The following is a 20,952-nucleotide window of genomic DNA, read 5'->3' as shown; positions in this document are numbered from 1 at the left end:
TGCAGCAGCCATCGTGTTTATTTATTGGTAAATAAATACGTTAGTTGTCTTTACTTTTTGTGTATTCAGTATATTGTATTGAACAAAATGATTATGCGGCCCGCCCTCGGTTATGTGGCCCGTTGTGAAAAAGTTTATAGACCCCTGTCCTATAGCCATCGTTACCAAACACTTTACTTTCACCCGATACCATCAAGTTCTTTTTGCATTCGAAACCCCTTATTCCAGATTATAAACTTTACTAATTTTTAACATATTTCGTTGTTGGGCTGCAATTTAAAAAACTGTAGAGCTATAAATTCTACCAAGTTTATTATATATGTTATCAAAATAGTCTGGTTATAACTGACTTCAAAAATATATAATTTTGAAGGTAAGTCGTTAATTGAATTATGTTCTTACACGTGAAGCGCTTGCATAACACGTAAATAGAGACACGGAGCGTAAACAGATGCATTGTAATAGAAATATACAAACAAGAGATTCGTTTTTAATGCACCGCGGCTGTGGCTGAACTATGAAGTCCATTTAAATGTGTAATTAATAATTAAAATATAATTATTGCTACATTTCCATTCAATCAGAGTGCCACCGAAAATCGTCCCGCGTGCCACATGTTTCCGACCCCTGCACTACGTAATTTAGATAAATCAAAAAATTTTCCATAAAATTTACTTAAAGAATTAAAACTCGCTTGGGAAAATTGTTTATCATAATATTTAAAATTACTAACATCTAAAAGTGATAACAATTCTAAAGATTTTATGTCTGAAAATCTGTCAATATGATTATAATTAAATATAGCTTTGTAAAGAATCGTACAGTACATAAAAATAACATAAAATACTTTTTACTTTTTAAATCATAAAATAATCTATTTAGTCAAACATCTCCCTACCAGTGGCCATTGGCGTAGCCAGGGTTTTGTTATGGGGGACCTAGTACAGGCTGTAATTTTCTGGGGAGGGGCACCAGGTTAACTGGAGGGCGTGCTCACCCATGCCCCTTCCTGGCTACGCCCATGCCAGTGGCTAAGAGATAGAGAGTCGGAAGCGTTATTGTGTGTAGCATCCACCGGCTACACCGCCAGAGGTTGGTGCTGTGTAAAGCGCATGGGGGAATGCCTGTAATCCGGCTGCTTTACACCATTCAGATATTTTGGCCGTTGAAGCTATCCCCTACTCGACAATACGGCGCTTCCATTGGAAATACGCGTATATGAATTTATATTCGAGTATACAATAGCAATCTTATCATTTTTTTCGCGTGTATAGAAATTTGTAACAAGATACATAATGCGGTTATAATAAAATATTAATTTTAAGTAATTCAAAATACGTTAAAATATGAAAATAGTATGAAATATGAAAATAATCGCGCAATATGTATTTATATTTTAGAAAATACACGGGAAGCGGCGCTTCCACAGCTTCTATGGATGGCACGCCACTGGTGGAGAGTATATATTTTAAATTAAACAAATTAAAAATATGATTAAAAATTGCAGCCCGGCATTGTGACGATGTCACAATAAATATTTGTTCGTTTGATATTAGGTGTTCATCGGACGTAGATTGAATATTGGCAAGCGCCAAATCCGACAGAGGGCGCTCAAGATGGCTGCCGAAACAAGTAAGGAACCGACCATGTGTTTGTTCAATGCCTGAGCCGATTCAGTTTCCATCGTGACGACTACTGCGATGACCAAATGGAGAACAAATCATTGAATTTATGTCAAATTCTAGACTGTATCGGCGACAGGAAACGTTGCCTTGTAGAAGGTGAAGCCGTTTTGGATGCTGGACACATCGTATTTTGTGGATTAAACTCTTAACACCGAAAGTTCATGCTGTCGCTTTAGTGTTGCAACCTCAGATATTGTCGTTTTAATACATCTCAATTACGGGGAGAATGCACGTGCAAAGCGGGCTGTCTGGTTTTCGTAAACATGTGATAGCCGAGTATAATACTAAAATGAAAACAAAAAACGTAAATTAATTATACTTTCAATTAAGAATATTTTGAAAAATTTGACTGGAAAGTTATCTCGACACATGTATATGAAGATAGAAAATTTATCTATTTTCTTTCCGATCTGCGTACAAAAACAATTTTTCGACGGGCGTGTTCATTTACAGAAACAATTAAACATTTTTTTTTTTCTTTTTGTGTGGACGGCTTCAGATTTTCAAACTTGAATTGGAATATTACCGCTGCGTTATGACTACATAAGAATTATTATTTAAAAAATAAAATAAAAGACTATCGTGTGTAGAATTAAAACACTTCTCACCTGTTAACGTGTAACGGGTGAAAAGTGTTTAAATATTTTAAGCAGTATACGCCATGTGTTAATATAAAAACGTAACTATTATGATAAATAAAACTATGTTCAGTGTTGTTGTTAGAGTTTAATCTACAAAATACGATGTGTCCAGCATCCAAAACGGTTTCACCTTCTACGAGACAACGTTTCCTGTCGGTTCCTTAGCTGTTTCGCAGCCATTTTGAGCGCCCTCTGTCGGATTTGGCGCTTGCCAATTGAAGAATTAGGTCTAAATCGTAATATACAGTGAAACCTGGGGCCCTATTCTGGTCATCGTCTCTCGTCTTTCACAAGCCGGTCGCTGATTGGCTAATCATTTGTTTACATCTCGAGAGATCATCGCGTGTCTCTAAACGCGATTCTGGACAACTTTTTCTCTCTTCGCTTCTCTCGTTTATCAGAGACGAACGGATACCCCGCGTTTCTTTATGCAGCGCTCGAGAAGCGCTTTACGGCGAACACTGAAACTGGTGTCTAATTGGCCAACACTGCTCGTGACGTCATTTCGCTACACTCTCGCTGCATAAAGAAACGCGGCCATAAAAATATTTAAGTACGCACGCTTTTCTAACTTAGGTTATTCAAATTTTTATTTGTTTAAGAGACAAAATGACATTACAATCTGTAAAAATGTTATAAAACAAAAAACATAACTTCGTCGAAATTACATGCTTTATTTGAACACGCGCTCTCCTTGCCACGTGATCTATGATTACGTACTCTGCATTTTCGAAAATTTTACAATTTTGTTGGTTAAAATTCTATACTGTGTTGCGCGCGCAGAAAACCCGAACATGTATAATCAACCGAATAGGATCGTTACGAACGACCAGAATCGCCACTGTGTATGAGAGACGAATTTCGTCCCTCGTTTTTACGTCATTCGTCGGTGAAAGAAGAGACGAGAGATAAGTGAACAGAATACGGCCCCTGGTTCTAGTGGATACCCGTACTCAATGGCCATAATGGTCCGGAGAATAGGAATGTTAGTGTATTTTTAGTTTCTTTAGGCAAACACTGCTTTCTTCAGACAATGAAAAAGTTTCTTATTTGATGGAATTTCTGTTATGGCTTTATATGCTTCCCTTAAAGTGTGATGCACGTAATCCATTCTGTTGTTCATTGTGATATTTTGCCACGCAGGCTGTTTCCACCAACGAATTTAACCGTGTTGTCAAAGTCAAATCCTAAGCTGGTATAAAGCCCATATTTCATCAATACAGGTTTTTTAATTTAAATAAAATTTTTGTTTGTCTACCACAGAATTTCTGCACTCAATTACTGTGTCTAGAGAATGCCAAAGAATTTTAATTAGCGTACCAACTTTAAGGACTGATATTATTGGATCGCATTAATACTTACACCAAACCATTTGTCTAAAATACAGAGTTAGGATTGCGTCGACTCTTAAATCAATTACGGTTTTATAACGTCAATAATAAACTTTTTGTCTTACAGAGGTGACAATGGCCCCTCCCGACAGTAGCACAGAAGAAGGCGGAGCTGCCGGCCTTCGAGAGTTCTTTCCCAGTGCTTTACTCATCTGCTGTCTTCTGCCGCTTCTCCGATAGAAGAGTTTTCTGCCCGGTCCTCCTTTCCTCCCTATGGACAACATGCTGGTGGCGATTTTCTTCCCGGTTCCTTTCTTCCCGCTCTACCCAGTTCCGCGACCGTGTCTTACCTGGCCACCACCTCGACGTGCCAAAAGGAGAGGACGGTGCTCATTGTGGTTAGACTGTTGATGTTTCGCGTATAGATCGGGAGGAGGCGGGCTTCTTTCGAACTTCATTCTGCACCTAGGCAGATGTGACTGTCGTCGTCTCCCGCCATCAGACAGCCCGCCTCCGCTCGTTCTCGTATCCGATAATAAAGGAATTTTCCTTCACTGGAATTCTCTTTCTGCACTCTTACTGACGATTTTGCCCGACTCAAAAACAAAAAAGAATTTCACGTCTTTTCTCCGTGTGAAAGAATTACTCGAATAGGAAACTCTTTAAAAGTTCTTTTCCGTGAAAAAATACAACCTAACACAAACCGAATATTTTTCGTAGTCTCTTCCCATCAGATATGATTTTGATTCTGAAAAATGGCGACCAAACAAAATGTCAGTACAGACAATTCGATTATTAGGTTATTTTTAAGGGGTCAAACGGCTGCTTGCTTTTATTCCTATGGATTCTTATTTTAATAACAAGTAAATGTTTCTCGTTTGCATATGTTTTGGGGCTAGGATGACAGATGCATAATTATTAAAGAGACCAAATGTTATAAGATAGAGGACAAACGGTTAACAGAAGAAAACTGCTACAAAACTTGATTCTCGATTAGTTTTATTCGGAATACAATTCAAATATATTTATCATATATGATTTTCACTAACGAGAAAAAATATCTAATAAATAATTTTGGATTCTTTATTACATGTGTATACAAGTCAACACGGAAATGTTTCTCGTACTGAACCATTTTCTCTTTTCCAAATCTGTGTTTACATTTTAGAGTTGGGTAAAGAGAATGCGGTTCAACACAAGAAACATTTCTATGTTGACTTGTACACATGTAATAAAGAATCCAAAATTATTCATTAGGTGTTTTTTCTCATTAGAGAAAATCATATATGATAAATATATATCAAATAATAGTCCTTCTGTTTGGCACATTCTACATTGTTATTTCATGCAGGCCAGTGCAAAGCAAGTTATATTCAAATAAGCATTGAAATGTCCACAAAGGAAAGCTTGCGTAAAGTGAGAAACACAGAGTCGTGGCTGCATCAACAGTGGGTGAACTTATAATTGTTTTTGTTGAAAATAGAAGTTAATGGAGTGACAAGAATTCAAGTAAACTAAGAGTAATCTAGTGTCTCCACACATTAGCACGCGTATATAGACGAAAAACAACGATATTTTTGCATTTCTCGATGTTTTAAGGTGTTCTGAGTAAATATCTTGGAGAGGGACCATTTTTTGATCGCCATACTTTCCTTCTGTTATATATAACAGCCTGGAAAGTAAGAATTATTATTGCTTAAAGTTAGTTAAATCTATTGTTAACTAATCAAAAATGTTACGTTTATTAATTTATTAATAAATGAAATGACCCGAACATAATAAATATAAAAATATTCACAATTCCTTAGACCAGTGGTTCCCAAACTTCTTCAATTCTCGGCGCCCTTCCTAAATCCAGGTTTTATCCGAGGCGCTCTATGACAAATTCGAACAACTAAAATTTACGAAATAGCGAAATATCCAACAATTGTCTTAAAGTGTTGGGACATTAAGTTAAAAATAAATAAAACACGTATTCAAGTTAAAAAATATATAATTGAACAAATTCAATTAATTATAATTAGAGGTATGAATGAGCTTGTTGATCACCGCACATTTTCTCAAATCAAACTGAACACAGCCAGCTTCGTTTTCTTCTCCACATTGGTTTTGGCCGGGGGTGAAAGTGCGATGCGAGACTTAACCCCTTCATCGGCATCGGAACGGCGAGATCCACTCGTCACTGGATGGCTGTCTTACGTTCTTCGATTTTCCTAGTTGACGGTTTAGCCAGGTCGTCGATAAGGTGTCGGCAATACACGATTAATGTAAACTAAATGAATACCAAGTACGAGATTAGGCGCGAGGTGTATAGAGTTCCCTCGATCTAGCTACCAAATCGCTAGAGAGTGCTGTTAATACCGATTTCTAATAACTATGACCGAAAAAGAGAGAAAGCGTGCGTACATCTTTACAGTAGTGTCGAACGTTTCTGTGGTAGACTATCCGTGGAGGACCGGGGAGACGTTCGGGACGACACTTTCACAATTCACAAATTTAAAGATATTCCTGAGGGACCGAATACGTTGGAGGATGAGGCACAAGGCAAAAGAGATAGCTTCCTGTCAGACGATCGCGCCGAAAATCGGGTTACATCCTCGTCAGGCGTGGGAATCTGATCGGGTGACCTTTTGTTTTGTAGTGATGGCATTTCGAATGTGTCATCGCTGGACGGTGGGAATTAAACAAAATCGTCTAGCAGGTTTATTCTTTCGATTGTTTTTAGATTCGCCCCGTGGACTAATGTCGACTTTCTCACACGTTAACAATTGATTGTTGTAATGTATTTTCGAAACTTTTTCAGGTCGATGCTAGGGGAAAGGAACTTGGTGCTTCAAAGACCCTTACAAACACGAGTTCCTTAGTTGATTGTTGTCAGTTAAATTAACATTTGATCGTCCCCCGTTTTTACTTTCGTGACTATTAGAACCGGACGGAATAAAGAAAAGTTTCTTATAATTCCCCTTTTTTCGCGAATTTACGGAAAAACAACTCCCCGAATCGCACATTTTCGGGCGATACTTAGTTTTTATCGCAGCGATAGACGAAAACCCAGCTTCGCACAAAAAAGAAGTCTCAAATAGAAAAAATTCTCTGAGCTTTACCACTCAGAAGAGGATATTCTTGTTTTACTGGTATCCAGAATGCAATTAATTCCATGCTGCTAAATTTCAATTTTCAACGTATTGTCGCGAGACAACTCGATAAGATTCTTTTTCTGCAGCAGTAAATTCAGATGGAGAACTAGCATTAAACGGGTCTTGAATTTATGAAAACCCCGAATCTCAAGGTCGAATCGCAGATTTTCGCCTAATGTAATCGCGCCTATTCTGCGTCCTTTACATCTCGCAACGGAACTTTGACTTCGATACCCCAGTTCGACGAGTTACCATCTCGACAACGGACTACATCGTCGTCGTCATCATCTCTGCCCCGGGGCTGTCTCAACCAACTAGATCCATCACCGGACATCACGAAACGTCCGAACGGTGAGATGACGAGCGAACTTTGTTATTTTGGACAGTGTGGCATCGTCGAACTACGTTTCGACGTCCACCCCCTGTCGACATTCGTGTAAGCCGTAGTTTACTATAATAAACGGTTTTGTTGTAAAGACACATGTCATATTTGCCTCCAGTATTACCACCACGTACGATCACTCTCTAGGCTTTCCCTGACGAGTAATTAACTGATTGCCCCTGGAAGTCGGCTTCTTACAAAAAGTGCCTTTGTCCGATAACACTATTAGTCGCAGACATCAATGATCAGTCAGTTGAAAAAATAAAAGGGAAGTAATTTGGGTTGCAGCTAGATGAAGCCACGAATGATGATAACGATGCTCACTTGATTTGCTATGTACGGTTTAGATGTACGTATGTATATAGTATGTAGTATAGAATACTATGTATGTAGTATAGATAGTAATAACATTGTTGAAGACCTTCCCGTTTGAAAAGTATTTGTAAAAGTATCAGTGCTGGTCTTAAGGCTCAAGACTTGTTCGAAATCTTTGGTACTTTTGTATCCGAAAATAATTAAGAGTGGCCCAAATGCGTGCCCCTGATGCACTGTGGACCCATTGTGTTATTCACAGAGAAGCACTGGCATCAAGATATCCGAGTTCTACATTGAACCAGCTTTTAGAACATGTAGAGAATGTAGTAAACTTTATAAAAACTCGGCCGTTGAAAGCAAGATTTTTCAAAAACTTCATGAAGATATGGAATCAGAGCACACGTCTTTTGTTGTACTACAGCGTTTCGCGATGGCTCTCTCGCGGTAATGTTTTGTCTCGTACGTTTGAATTGTTACAGGAAATTTATATTTTTCTTAAAGAGGATGTCGAAAACTTTGCGAATGAAGTGTTTTTGGTAAAACCAGCACATTTATGTCAAGTTATTGAAAAGCTAAATGCTGCTTCCCAGCAGACCCACTGATCGTAATGTTCACTATATCCACAGTAGCTGGTAGAATGAGTTCTTGTGCAGTGGTATGAGGCTTCTTACCTTTTGCGATATATGTGCTACCTTGTAAGATGCTAGGAAAGCATTGCTCTGTATTGATTCCTGCTTATGAAAACTGCGTTTTTCTTGATTTAACTCTCTAGTAAAATAGTCACGTGATTTTATATAATCTCTGAAAACCTGAAATCGCGTGAAACCGACAGCTATTTATATACGACACAAAGTATCGAGAAAGTTCGACAAACTACTAAAACAGTTAAGAAAATTATCGCAGAGCGTCATCTGGTAAACACTTGTAGATGCTTTTACGAACAGTTATCGTCGAGTTAATGGTTCGCACCAGATCTGCTAGATATCGCGTCTTGTTACATCGAATTGAAAATACAAGTAAAATTACAAAATTTTTATAATATTTCGTGGTGGTCCTGCGAGGAAGTCGCGGCTTCTTAAGGCGCCGCGGCCCACACTTTGTGAACCTCTGCATTAAACTGTTGTTTCCTAGTGTTAAAGGATATGAAAACAGATTTTACTACTTTGTGAATGTTATATCTAATTTACCTTGCAAAATCAGTTAAAATCAAACTTCTTTTACTGTTTAAAAATATAGTTGCAAAGCACAAATCTGTTAATATGAAATTTATTACCTGAATTTCAACATCTCGCGCCTACTTTGTTTACTTACTGGAAAAGTGTACTTATATTAACCTCTATAAGAAATTTAGCTTATATTGAAATCAAAGAAAAGTGTATGTAACTTTTTCTGTTTCTAACTTAAATCAATTTATTTTTTATCGGTCTAAGAGTTGCAGTTACTGAGAAGATATGGCATTTGCATTATGTTTTGACATAAGGACTACTATGTAGTTTTTAATAATTTAGAATGACGGACATTCTAATTACAGGTATCCCTTGCATAACACCGTGGTTACGTTCCAAAGAAACGTCGTGTTACACGAATCCGATATATACAAGACAAAGGACTAATGCAAAACATAGAGTTACGTTCCAGAACGTAATCAAAACTAATAGCAAACGTCCCAAAATGTTTGCTATTACTCTAAGATAAATATGTTTATTAAAGTAATCCATAATTACTTAACAATCACAATTAAAAGTACTGTAATACTCTTCAATATTAATTTTAGTTAAACCAGGGCATTTTCTTTTTACAATGTATTGTCATCATATCAGCTTTTTTATTGATGTTGATCAGAAGTATTGGCAACATTATCATATTGTTTTTTATTTTTATCACAAAAACTCTTATGGATAACGAAAAAATTGTTCTAGCGGGTCGCGACTTTTTCGGTGTAGTACCGAGCGAGATTTTTTCGGAATTATGTTCGAATACCGAGTTATTCGAGTACCGAGATACTGCTGCATTTTGTTCGTCATTTTTACGAATGAAGTAAACATTCGTAGGTAGGTAAGATTGCTCAAGTTGTACCATTCAATTTTTAATTTAAGGTGAAAACTGAAACTGAAACTGGCGGAAAAATATGAATTAACGCATCGTTTTAACACAGAAAAAAGAATAGCAGAGAAGAAATGACACTATAAATTTATGAAAGATAATCCTTCCTTGCCATTACACATTCCAGAGGTAGCCTCATTGGCGAGAGCAGAAAATAAAAAGAAATGATCTGTTGAAAGATACGAACAATGAAAATTAAAGAGAAAAAAGCCAGAAAGGGAAAAGCGATTGGTTTTGTAATGTTTGTGCAGAAGATCGCAAAGAAAACATGATTCAGTGCTTAAAATGTAAGACACGGCTGCGTAATCTGTGTTGGAGTTGACAAAAAAATAGAAATATCTTTGTGATGTTTGTAATAACTGAATATGCGATAGTGACACAATAAAAATATTTATATTTAAATACAATACTTTAAAAAAAACAAATAAACCCTATAGTCCTTAATGTTGAAGGGGGCGTGTTCTGGTCGGCAAGCGTGCTGGTGACTTTTTGAAGAGCTGTTTCGAATAAGTTCGTAATGGAAGAATTAAGAAAAAAGGATAAGTGTCGGGCTAAGATAATAATTCTACAAGTATTATTAACTGTGGAACTAATTAAGAATTTATTGATAATTGCTGGAAACGAAATAAATCCTGGTCCTTTCCCCCGTTCGCCTCCTCAATTAGGCCAACCAGTTATGCAAAAGAAGGGGCGAGGTAGACCTCGTAAGGAAAATATCGAGGGCGTAGAGGAAAATAGGTTAAAGTTTACCTAGGGAACCCCAATGGCCGCGCTTCCGGTAATCTCGACGGCAGGTGATGTTAGAAATTCGGTGTAGGTGGCGCAATTTTTAAATAACGCTATCGTATGCAAATTTTTTGTTTTTCGTGACGGCTCGACTGCTGCGAGTGGTTTTTTTTCCCACCAGTTAAACATTTTTGAAGAAAAAATGCTACTTTCTGCTATTTTTAATAGTAAATAGGTAAGTTTTTATTCCGTCTACTTTTCGTGATGCAACGTGCCGGAATCGAGCCGAAATGGAAAGAACCGGAGTCCGTTCCAGCTGCTCCACAAAGCGACGAGTGTAAGAAGGGAAAAAAAGTAAGGCACATTCGTGTGACGAAACTAAAAAACGTGTAAAAATATCAAGTAAAAAGAGAAACATCAGCGATAGGGATCGCAAATCAAGGAGAAGCGAGAAAAAACGGAAAGGAAATGTATGACAGAGCGTCAAACACGTGAGTAACAGTTTATTTTGCAAGTTCAGCTAGCTATGAAATATAAAACAATCTTAAAACATTTATTTTTTATTAATGTAATTATTATTTTTTCAAAAAATTATACATACTAACTAATTTGCATAATTTTTTGAACGTAGTACGCGTGCGTAGTACAGCAAACAAAATGGCGACCGGAAGCGCGGCCATTGGGGTTCCCTAGGTAAACTTTAACCGGAAAAGAATCAACTAGTGGATATTTTGGGGGAAGAATATCTATCAGAAGAAGAGGCGAAAGATACTTTTGAAACCACGAGGAATTCTGCTATTCGAGATTTTTATGAGCCGGCAAAAGAACCGGAATTACAAGGTTGTGACGAGTCTAGTTATTCATTAAAATCGATTTACGAACCGATTCAAGAAAAGTTTTCTCTTTTAAACCTGGAAATTCAAACAATAAAATCCGAAATCAACGAGACGAAAGAAGATAATTTTAACGTTAAAGAAGAGATGACGAAAATCTGTCAAAAGATACAAACATTAGAAGAAAGGTCCAAATCTAACAACAACTTAAAAGGTATGTTCGAATTTGAATTTCATAAAATGTTAAACGAGACTACGAATAAAAATATAATTATTTTTAATTACCCATTTAAAACTTCGGATGTTTTAGAAGAAATAGAAAAAATTATTAACGAAAACTTAGAACTTAACAATATAGAAATTGAGGGCCTAGTACAATTAAAAAAATAATAAGAATAAACTAATAATAAAAATCACGATGGAAACTGTTAACGCCAGAAATTTAGTTCTTAAGAAATTTTGGGCAATAATAGACAAATAACAAATTTAGAAAAGGTAGACAATAAAAACAAAGCAAAGCGGGATTTCTATAATGTGGAAAAAGATATTGATAACAAATATAATATTAGTGGGTAAAAATTGGTTGTTAAAGAAGGCGAAGAGAGGAATAATGATTTAAGATTGTCAAATAGAGATAACAATAAGCTATTGGTAAGTTTCTGGAACATACAAGGTCTTAGAGGAAGATTTCATAAAGTCTCTGTTAGAGAATTCGTAAACTCAAATACCATTATTCAGTGGCGTGCCGCGACATTTGATGATAGGGTGGCTGTGTTTCTGTAAGAAGCAGACTTCCAGGGGCAATCGGTTAATTGCGCGTCAGTAATGGTCTAGGGTCGATTCGTACGTGGGTGGTGGCTGTAAGAGACAAAGACAAGTATCTGACAAAAACCGTTAATTTTAACATAAAATAAACATACACTATGTACAAAATAGTTTGCTATGGGACAATCAGCCGTTCGGATGTCCCGGGCGTCGATGTGGTTCTTCGATGGTCGATCGAAGGTGTCCCTCGGACAGTGGCGTTGACGAGTCTGTAAGGCACGGGAAGACTTCGTCTTTTGGCGTCGGAGACACGGTCTAAGTCCGAAATGGCACGGGTTACAGGTTAGCACAATAGACGAGAAACTGCTTATTTTTTTTTTTTTTTTTTGCGCGTTGACGCAAGGCGTTTTGGTTATTCGGAACGTTAACCGAGTGCTAGGTGTCCTCGATTGTCGAAGATTATATCAATCTCCGTTCTTTCTTTCGTCCATTTTGATTGGTCGTTCTCCCTCGATCACGCTTCCCGAGTGGTCGGTCCCTGGTTACTAAACGTAACGAGACTCTTACCTGGAGAGCGAGAAAAATCAAAATCGAAGACGAATTCGATCTTCCACCGATCGTAGGACGACTTCCTTCCGCGATTTACGATTTCTGCCTGGCAGTTTGATATAAACAATGGGTGTCCGACTACAATACGACTTTTACCTATTTTTTTTAAACTAATAATTTTTTCTCTAAATTAACCGTTTATTCGCGTCTTTCGCGTCTAAAATACAAATAATATGGGCAAATATGTATGTATTATTTGTATTTTAGAACTATAATACACAAAATGTTTATTTTTGTCATTTCCAATATTTGTTTAAAACTTTTATGGAAATGTGAGGTTCCGGACAGGTCTGACCCGTCACGAAAGACGCGAAAAAACGGTTTAATTGATATGATATAAACAATGATAGAAAAACTTGTTTTTTTATAAATTAACTCTATTCGACGAATTTTCCGCAAAGTCGTTAATTACCTTATCATAAAAGTCGCTGGTCGTCGACTCCATCAACGTATTTGAAAGCTTTTTTTCTATCGAAAGCAACGCTATGACCACAATTTTTACTCTGGCCGAGTGTTCCTGGCCAATGTGTAAATTTGCTTCGTGGTCGAAAAACTGCGCTCAACAGACGCACCGGTAGATGGTACCGTAAAAATTAATGATATTAAATCATATAATTCTTTTAGTACGTCTTTGTTCGGATCGACATTAATTATAATATGTTTTATGTTTAAGAGTTACTTGTCAATAGGTCAAGCGTCAGTCCGAGCGCCAAGGTCTGTATAAGAAGGTCAGGACACGCGTGACCTACTTTTTGAGCCGCCATTTTGGGGTATTTTGAGTCGCGTGTTTTAAGCAAACTTGTACGAGCAGTCGGTTTTATACGACATTAATTAAACTAAAATTGCATAAATCCATTGATTTTCAGTCGAAAATATAATAATAATTTCGGATGATTATGCAACCCCAATTTTTTTGTAACTTTTCGATCAAATAGTTTAAAAGAAACAATCGTTCATATCATTTTCTGTTGTGATTGAAACTAATTAAATAGGTGCTAAAACTGATGCAATTACGTGTATAGGCACTTTGTAAAATAATGCAATAACATTAAAGAAAATTTAAAGTGTAATAAAGAATATACAATGAAGTTATCCAAAATTTTATTTTAAAGCATTTACCAATACAATATTAATGCATTTAAAAAATAAATACTGGACTAACGTTTAGTTAATGAACATTTTTGGCTTTACAAAGGCTTAAACGTCATATTTTCCTAATTACATAAAATTTAATCAAAAAGGATAATATTAAACACAATTTGATGATATTTTTAACAGAGCTTATCCGAGACATAACTTCTTTCTCTGTAAACGCACAAGATACAAATATAACAAAACACTATTTTCGGAAGACAGCAGAAGTACGCATAAATGAGCTTTTGCTTCCATACAGTTTTTTTACATTCAAAGTACTGTTCGTATCTCTGGCAAAAATATGTAATCTCACTGACAGAAAAGTTGAGATTAACAGTTGACACTGAGATTCTTCGAAATGAAGCTGAACAACAAATAATTTAATGCGAGCTCACGTATACACTCAAACCTGTTTTTGTGCGGTATATGAAAATTTCAATCAAATTGGAACATAATTGACTCCTGTAAAATTTTTTAAAACTCTATTGGATGTTTTCTATAACATCAGCAGGTTTTTTCATTTTTTATTCAGTAAAATTTTTTCTCATACATTTTTTTCGGTCCCCTCTCATTTTAATAGCATAAAAATCATAAATATTGTGTTATATTTGAACAGATGCGGTGAGTTAGCTCCCCTCTGGCTTTAGACTGCGGGTGTGAAATTTCACGCCTTGTTAAATGAAATAACACTTCCTGCAGCTATATTTATCAAATAAAATCATTTTTTAACGATTATTTTTAACTTTTTAATGTTAGATTGGTATTTAAGGGGAAATAATTAATTAATATAAAAAATAAAATTCTTAAAGGATTTTTTCCCCATTAAGGATTGCAGAAAAAGGCCCGAGGAGTTAAAAAAGCAATTCCTAGTTATTTCGTACGGTTTTGAGTTATTTTCTACGTGAGACTTTTTTTATGCGGTCCCTATCTACCGCATAAAAAATACTTTTTAATTGTGTTGCGAAAACTATTTTTTATAGCTACTCGTGAAGTTTTGTGCAATTTTTTTTATGCGCTTTCTTTTATGCGGTCCCTATCCACCGCACAAAAACAGGTTTGAGTGTACATCTCAAAGACAGTACCTATAGAAAAATACATAATATATACTACTCTCACATAGTTTAGAATGTTCGGTTGGCTGCCACTTATCCCGTCTGCAGTTCTGCACCAATTTCGCTCTCCTCTGCTTATCTGCAGGAAATCTGAACAATCGAACCTTGAAAGACATACTTTTACAATTAGGTGCCACACAATACCCCATTGCTTAACGTTTTGAGTATGTATATACCAGTGGCGTGCCGTCATTGGAAGCGATGGAAGCGCCGAATCCACCTTCCAATGACCTTCCCTTGTATTTTATAAAATATAAATTTTCATATATTAACGTACTTTGCATTAATTAAAATTAATATTTTATTATAACTGCATTATGTATCTTTTACAAATTTCTATACTATATGTGAAAAAAACGATAAGATTGCTATTGTATATTCGAATAATTCAGTAGCGGAAGGAATGTCGAAACCGGGTCAGTTTCCAATTAGCCAGATTATATTGGCATTGTCACATGCGGTTTACAGAGCACCAACCTCACCCGGTTTAGCTGGTGGATGCTTTACACATAAAGCTTCTAATTTTATATCCCGGACTGGTTGTGGGCTGTTAGCCGCCTGCCTGCTAGATATTCGGCCACCCTAGCCCAATTATGCGAATCACGAGTAGACTAGATCAACGGCGGGAAACTTCCGGCTCGCGGGCCAGCTACGGCTCGCGAAAAGTTTCTATCCGGCCCGCGAGATATTTAATAGATTATTAAATTGGAAAAATAACTAATTAATAGTTATTTTTCCAATTCTTTGTAATTTTCGAAAACGATAAGAGAAATAAATGTAGTAATTAACTTTTTATTTATTTATTTCATACTTGTAGACTAAAAACATTACGAGTCACAAAAAGGCGTCGATTAACTACTACGGCCCGCGGAAAATACGTAAAATTTATTCTGGCCCGTGTTATAAAAAAGGTTGCCCACCCTAGACTAGATTTATAACTTAACCCAACCGATAGGAATATACTGGCATGTTTTTATGATAGTTCTGTATAGTTTTTTTTTTTTTTAACTCTTTCTGCCCTGTGGGCACTAAGAGGGCCTCTTTTAGTAGGCCCATTATGGGTTCGGCCAGGCCCACAATGGGGCGACCGGGTGGTGAGGGACGGGGCCCGACATATCCGAACGGACCACCCCCCGAAAAATTCCTGGGGATTATTCGACCCGTTCGGATTCGATCCCGGGTCCCCCAGAGCGGTAGGCTGCCACCTTTACCGCTCGGCCATCCGGCCGTCGTTTTCTGTATAGTTGACAGGAGTTTAAAAAAATCCATTAAAATATTTGATATATTTATTCCGCGTTTATTCTGCTCTCCCATCTTATATTACTTACGGATTTCGATGTTAAACCGGTGATATTACGATTTAGTATGTCCCATCTGTCAGGGGATGGAGAAAAAACGTGTACAATTCTAGTACAGTGATAAAAAAATTAACTGTTACTTTTGCAGCATCATTTACAACCAAATTTAATGAATGAGACATATAATGGTACAAAAAAAAAGCTCTAGAATTTATTTTCCTAAAATTTACGATTTATATATCCGTTGTCATAAAAATTTGTCTTTCCAATGTTTTCCCAAGACTACAGATATTCAGGTACAAAATAACTGGTTTCGACTTATTTCTACTAAGAAGTAGTTAAATAATTAAGAGATTAGGGAATGGGGACATAAATAAAGCCCTGCCGAAAGAGCCAGAATTTTACTTCAACAAAAGCTTAACCGAACCAATCACTAGCTCAGTACAGTGGGGAACTGATTTCCGTTACACCTGGTACTAAAACGAATTACAGTAGTTAGAAAACAAATGACTATTAAGTTTAACATATTTACATCTATGGTGAGAAACGTTTAAAATTTACAACGGCCCTGTGGCGTCCTTTGAGATATACTAGTGATCGACAAGAGGCATTTGACATTGACCGGTATCGGCACCCTCGGGATTTGGCAGCCTGCGTGCATGCACGCGCCGCACACCTACCAAGACGCGTCTGATTCCATTCATTAGCCACTCGTAGGGAGCTATTTCACTAAGTGGATTGTTTTAAGATTTAAAGTAAAGAATATTTTGTTATTTTTATGTACAGTACGTTTCTTCACAAAGTTATATTTAATTATAAGTTTCTTTAAAAGTATATTCATACAATTGAAGAATTTTTTGTATTAGGCATGCATATTCGTCACACATTTTGTTTTACCAAGTAAGTTTTCTTTTATAATTTTAATTTTAGCCCTTATGTCGTGGCTAGTGATTTAAAAAATTTATTTTAAAAAAGTTTTGGCTCGAGACCGTATAATGAAAATGAAAACATTATTAAAAGAGAAAGAGCGATGCCTAAATTAAATATAAATACGCCAACAAAAAATTTCGACATTTTGACGATAAAATTTATGACGAATGACGATTCTTTCGTAAAATTGAAGCAATTTGGAAATCAAAGCGGAATAGAATTTAACATTGGTAGACGATATAAAATAAATATTGAAAATTATAACGAGATAATTACGATTAATAGATATATCTAAATTAATAGATGTTATATGTTTTTTCTCAAAGCGAGAATTGGCATTTAGAGGGCACAGGGAATTTATTGAATCTAATAAGAAAGTTCGATATAATTACCTCTGTTATTTATTAAGTACGTCAGATAATCTATTAAAAATACATTTAAAGAAGTATACGGTTTTTATGGCTTATCGAACAAACGAATACGAACGGGCCCTGACGCGCAATTAATTGATTGCCCCTGAAAGTCGGCTTCTTACAGAAACAGCTTCCCTATCATCAAATGTCACGGCACGCCACTGGTATATACGTACTTATATTTGATTCACGCACGAACCACGTATGATGAGCTCAATCGATTAGTCTCAAAATGGCCGCTGCCGCAAAGAATCACGGGAGCGTGTCCTGACCTTCTTATACAGATCTTGCGAGCGCAAGTAACTCGCGCGCCGCCCTGGTGGCAAATATTTACATAACACATAGGAGTTCGCTAAAGAATGCATATACGTTATATCTGAGACATTTCGAAAACCGTACCTAGTTCAGTAAATCGTTTATTTTTTTAAAATTTGTATTTGAGATATAGTATTAAAAATGGGTAAATCAAATGTAAATTGTTGTGTTTGGACGTTCTAATACACTAGCAAACACGCAACATGTAACGCCGAAAGTTTCATTTTATTGTTTTCTGGCAGGTCTACACCTTAAACAGAAGCGCCAAATTCTGATAAATTTTGCTAAAAGACAAAAGGAAGAAATACAAAATTTATTGTTAATTTTTAAAAAATTGACACGAATAATTTTATAAAAATATCCTTGTAAATTTAGTAAAAACGGATCACAATGGCTACCCTCTAAATCAGCGCGGATATGCAGTATGCATTTTATAGGTGGGGAAAAAAGTGAAGATCCAAGATGTCCAAATTATAATCCAACAATCTATCTCGAAAAAAAGAAGCAATGAAGAAAATTGTCGACACGAACAGTCAATGAAGAGATATAAACACCTAATGAACAGAATGAATATTTTATTTGAAGAAGCGGGAGGACACCTTTGATGTAGCAATTGAAAACAATTTGTTAGACCCTAAACAAAAACAAAAACGTGATTTTGGAACTCAAACAGAGGTTGGAGACTTAAAAATTTTTTATTTGCATGACTAGTAACAATGTTTCTGAAACTCAAGTTTCCCATATTAAAATGATTTCAAAAGAATGTGGAGAAAATCATAGGTCATGTCATTTTAGTGGTGTAGCAAATTTTCATGATGATCAATCTTTAAAAGAACTAATATCAGTAGGATTCGATGTTTTCAATTTACTTTCAGACACGCTTCCAAACAGTCCTGTTAGAATTTATGAATTGTCTTGGGAAAATAAGTTACTAATTTTTCTAATGAAGTTAAAGTTGGGTTCGTGCTATTCGGCATTAGGTGCATTGTTTGGAATTCATAGAACCACCATTAAAACATAGATGTTACAAATTTTAGAAATTATTTTTGTTGCAACAGAAGATTGGATTATTTGGCTAACAAAATTATCTATTAAGGCTACATTACCTCAACCATTTAAAGAAAATTATCGATGAAACAAGAGTAATCATCGATTGTACAGAAATTAAAACTGAGAAGCCATCATCAGTTCAACATCAATTTCAGTTTTATTCCTGCTATAAATCTGCTTGTACTGTAAAATATTTAATTGGAATTGCCCCATCGGAACATAACTTTTTTCTTTCTAGTGGGTATGGAGGAAGAAGTACAGATTCGTTTATAACAAATGATTGTGATATTCTACAAAAACTGGAGGAGGGAGATATTGTTATAGCTGATAGAGGGTTTCCTCAAATTAAATTGGGTGTCGAAAATAAAAATTTTATTTTAATTATGCCTCCTTTTTCAAAACCAAATCAAAATCAGTTTAGTTCTAATGAATTGGACGAAACATACAAAATTGCTCGTGTAAGAATTCACGTTGAGAGAACCATTGGTAGAATTAAAATTTTTGAAATATTGAACTGTAGATTACCCATTTCACTTCTTCCATATGTAGATAAAATAATGTTTGTTTGTGCAGTAATAGTAAATCTGCAGCCACCAATTATAAATGAGTGAAATTTTTTTTATTGCGAAAACACTGAAACTTAATACTATTTACAATTGCGGGTAAATAATAATTAAAGTAGAACATTTGCATCTTCTCTAATAGTGAATAAATGAACGTCTCATTTTTTTCCACTTTAAGTATTACATTTTGTACAGTACATCATTATAGATAAATATTCAGATTATCTGATTTATTTGTTACATATAAAGCTAATTGGATTTGTGTATAATATATGCTATTTTCTTTTAAATAAAGTTTAGAACTTTTAAACTCTAAATATTTTACAAATATCTCATTTTGTCTCGAAATGAACAATTTTTTTAAAAATCTTTACACGTGTAAGGACATTTAATTTCGAGTAAGCTAAACTAAAAGCTAAATTAAAAAACAATAAGCGATTTACTGAACTAGGTACGGTTTTCGAAATGTCTCAGATATAACGCATATGCACTCTTTAGCCAACTCCTGTGTGTTATGTAAATATTTGCCACCAGGGCGGCGCGCGAGTAACTTGCGCTCGGACTCTATAGTCCGGACACGAATATAAATACAGTAGAGCGTCGATAAGTGGAACCAATTGGGGACTGGGGTCCTTCCAGTTAATGATTTGTTCCAGTTTCCGACTTTGTACGAAAAAATACATTAACCTGTCCGATGTTCAAATTTTTCTCCGTTGCGTATCGCTTCCTGTTGAATTTTTCTCCGTTGCGTGTCGCTTCGCGTCGAATTTTCGTCGATTTTAAGCCTAACGAAAATTTTTATAATAATCATCGAGGCTATCGTATCGTTAAAAATTATTTCTGCATTTTGTACAAACAAAATAAATATATTAAAGAATATAAAAAACATGAAAATTATATTTTTTTTTCGTTTCTTTTCTTTACGTCACTACATTGTGTCTTCGAAACTTAAACACTGGGCGAATTTTTTATCCTTTTTATTCGGTTGGGTAAATTTAGTATCAAAAACATTCGATTCAGCACGACACAGTCCGACTGAAAATCGTTCCACTTTCCGGCCATTCCACTTACCGACGTTCCACTTATCGACGCTCTACTGTATTGCGATTCGCTACGTAAGTTAGATAAATCAAAAAAATTTCCCATAAATTTTACTTAATTTAAAGAATTAAAACACGCTTGGAAAATTTTTTTTCATATTAAAATTATTAACATCTAAAAGTGATAACAATTCTAAAGATTTTGTCTGAAAATCTGTATTTACAATTACAGTATAATTAAAAGAAAATTATAATTAAATATAACTTTGCAAAAAAAGTACATAAAAATAACATTGAATACTCTTTACTTTTTAAATCTTAAACAATTCACTTAGATAGCTCCCTACCCAGTGGCTTAGGGATAGAATCGTTGGAAGCGTTGCACGTGTGTAGCTTCTACCAGCTAAACCGGCTGAGGTTGGTGCTCTGTAAAGCGCATGCGCCAATACCCTCTGGCTGCTTTACACCATTCAGTTATTCTCGCCGTGGAAACTGTCTCGTAAGCGCTTCCGTTCCGCCACTGACATTCGAATATTCGTACGTAACCGCTCGCGCAATTTTACGATTCTC

The 20,952-nt window shown here is 35.8% G+C and overlaps 1 protein-coding gene across 1 annotated transcript in view; it reads left to right on the top strand.

Annotated features, from left to right (window-relative positions):
- Positions 1-4,217, top strand: part of LOC136982584 (protein amalgam-like) — a 37,285-nt gene extending 33,068 nt beyond the window's left edge. Inside the window, 1 exon segment of the mRNA XM_067279109.1 lies at positions 3,785-4,217. Coding sequence (XP_067135210.1) covers positions 3,785-3,897 — 113 coding nt within the window. The 3' untranslated portion in view covers positions 3,898-4,217.
- The last annotated feature ends 16,735 nt before the right edge of the window (positions 4,218-20,952 follow it).

Source organism: Centruroides vittatus, unplaced genomic scaffold (genome assembly GCF_030686945.1).
Source record: "Centruroides vittatus isolate TY-2023 unplaced genomic scaffold, ASM3068694v2 contig_854, whole genome shotgun sequence".
NCBI classification, from domain to species: domain Eukaryota; kingdom Metazoa; phylum Arthropoda; class Arachnida; order Scorpiones; family Buthidae; genus Centruroides; species Centruroides vittatus.
Note: the sequence above shows the minus strand (reverse complement) of the source record. Positions and strands in the feature narration are given on the sequence as shown.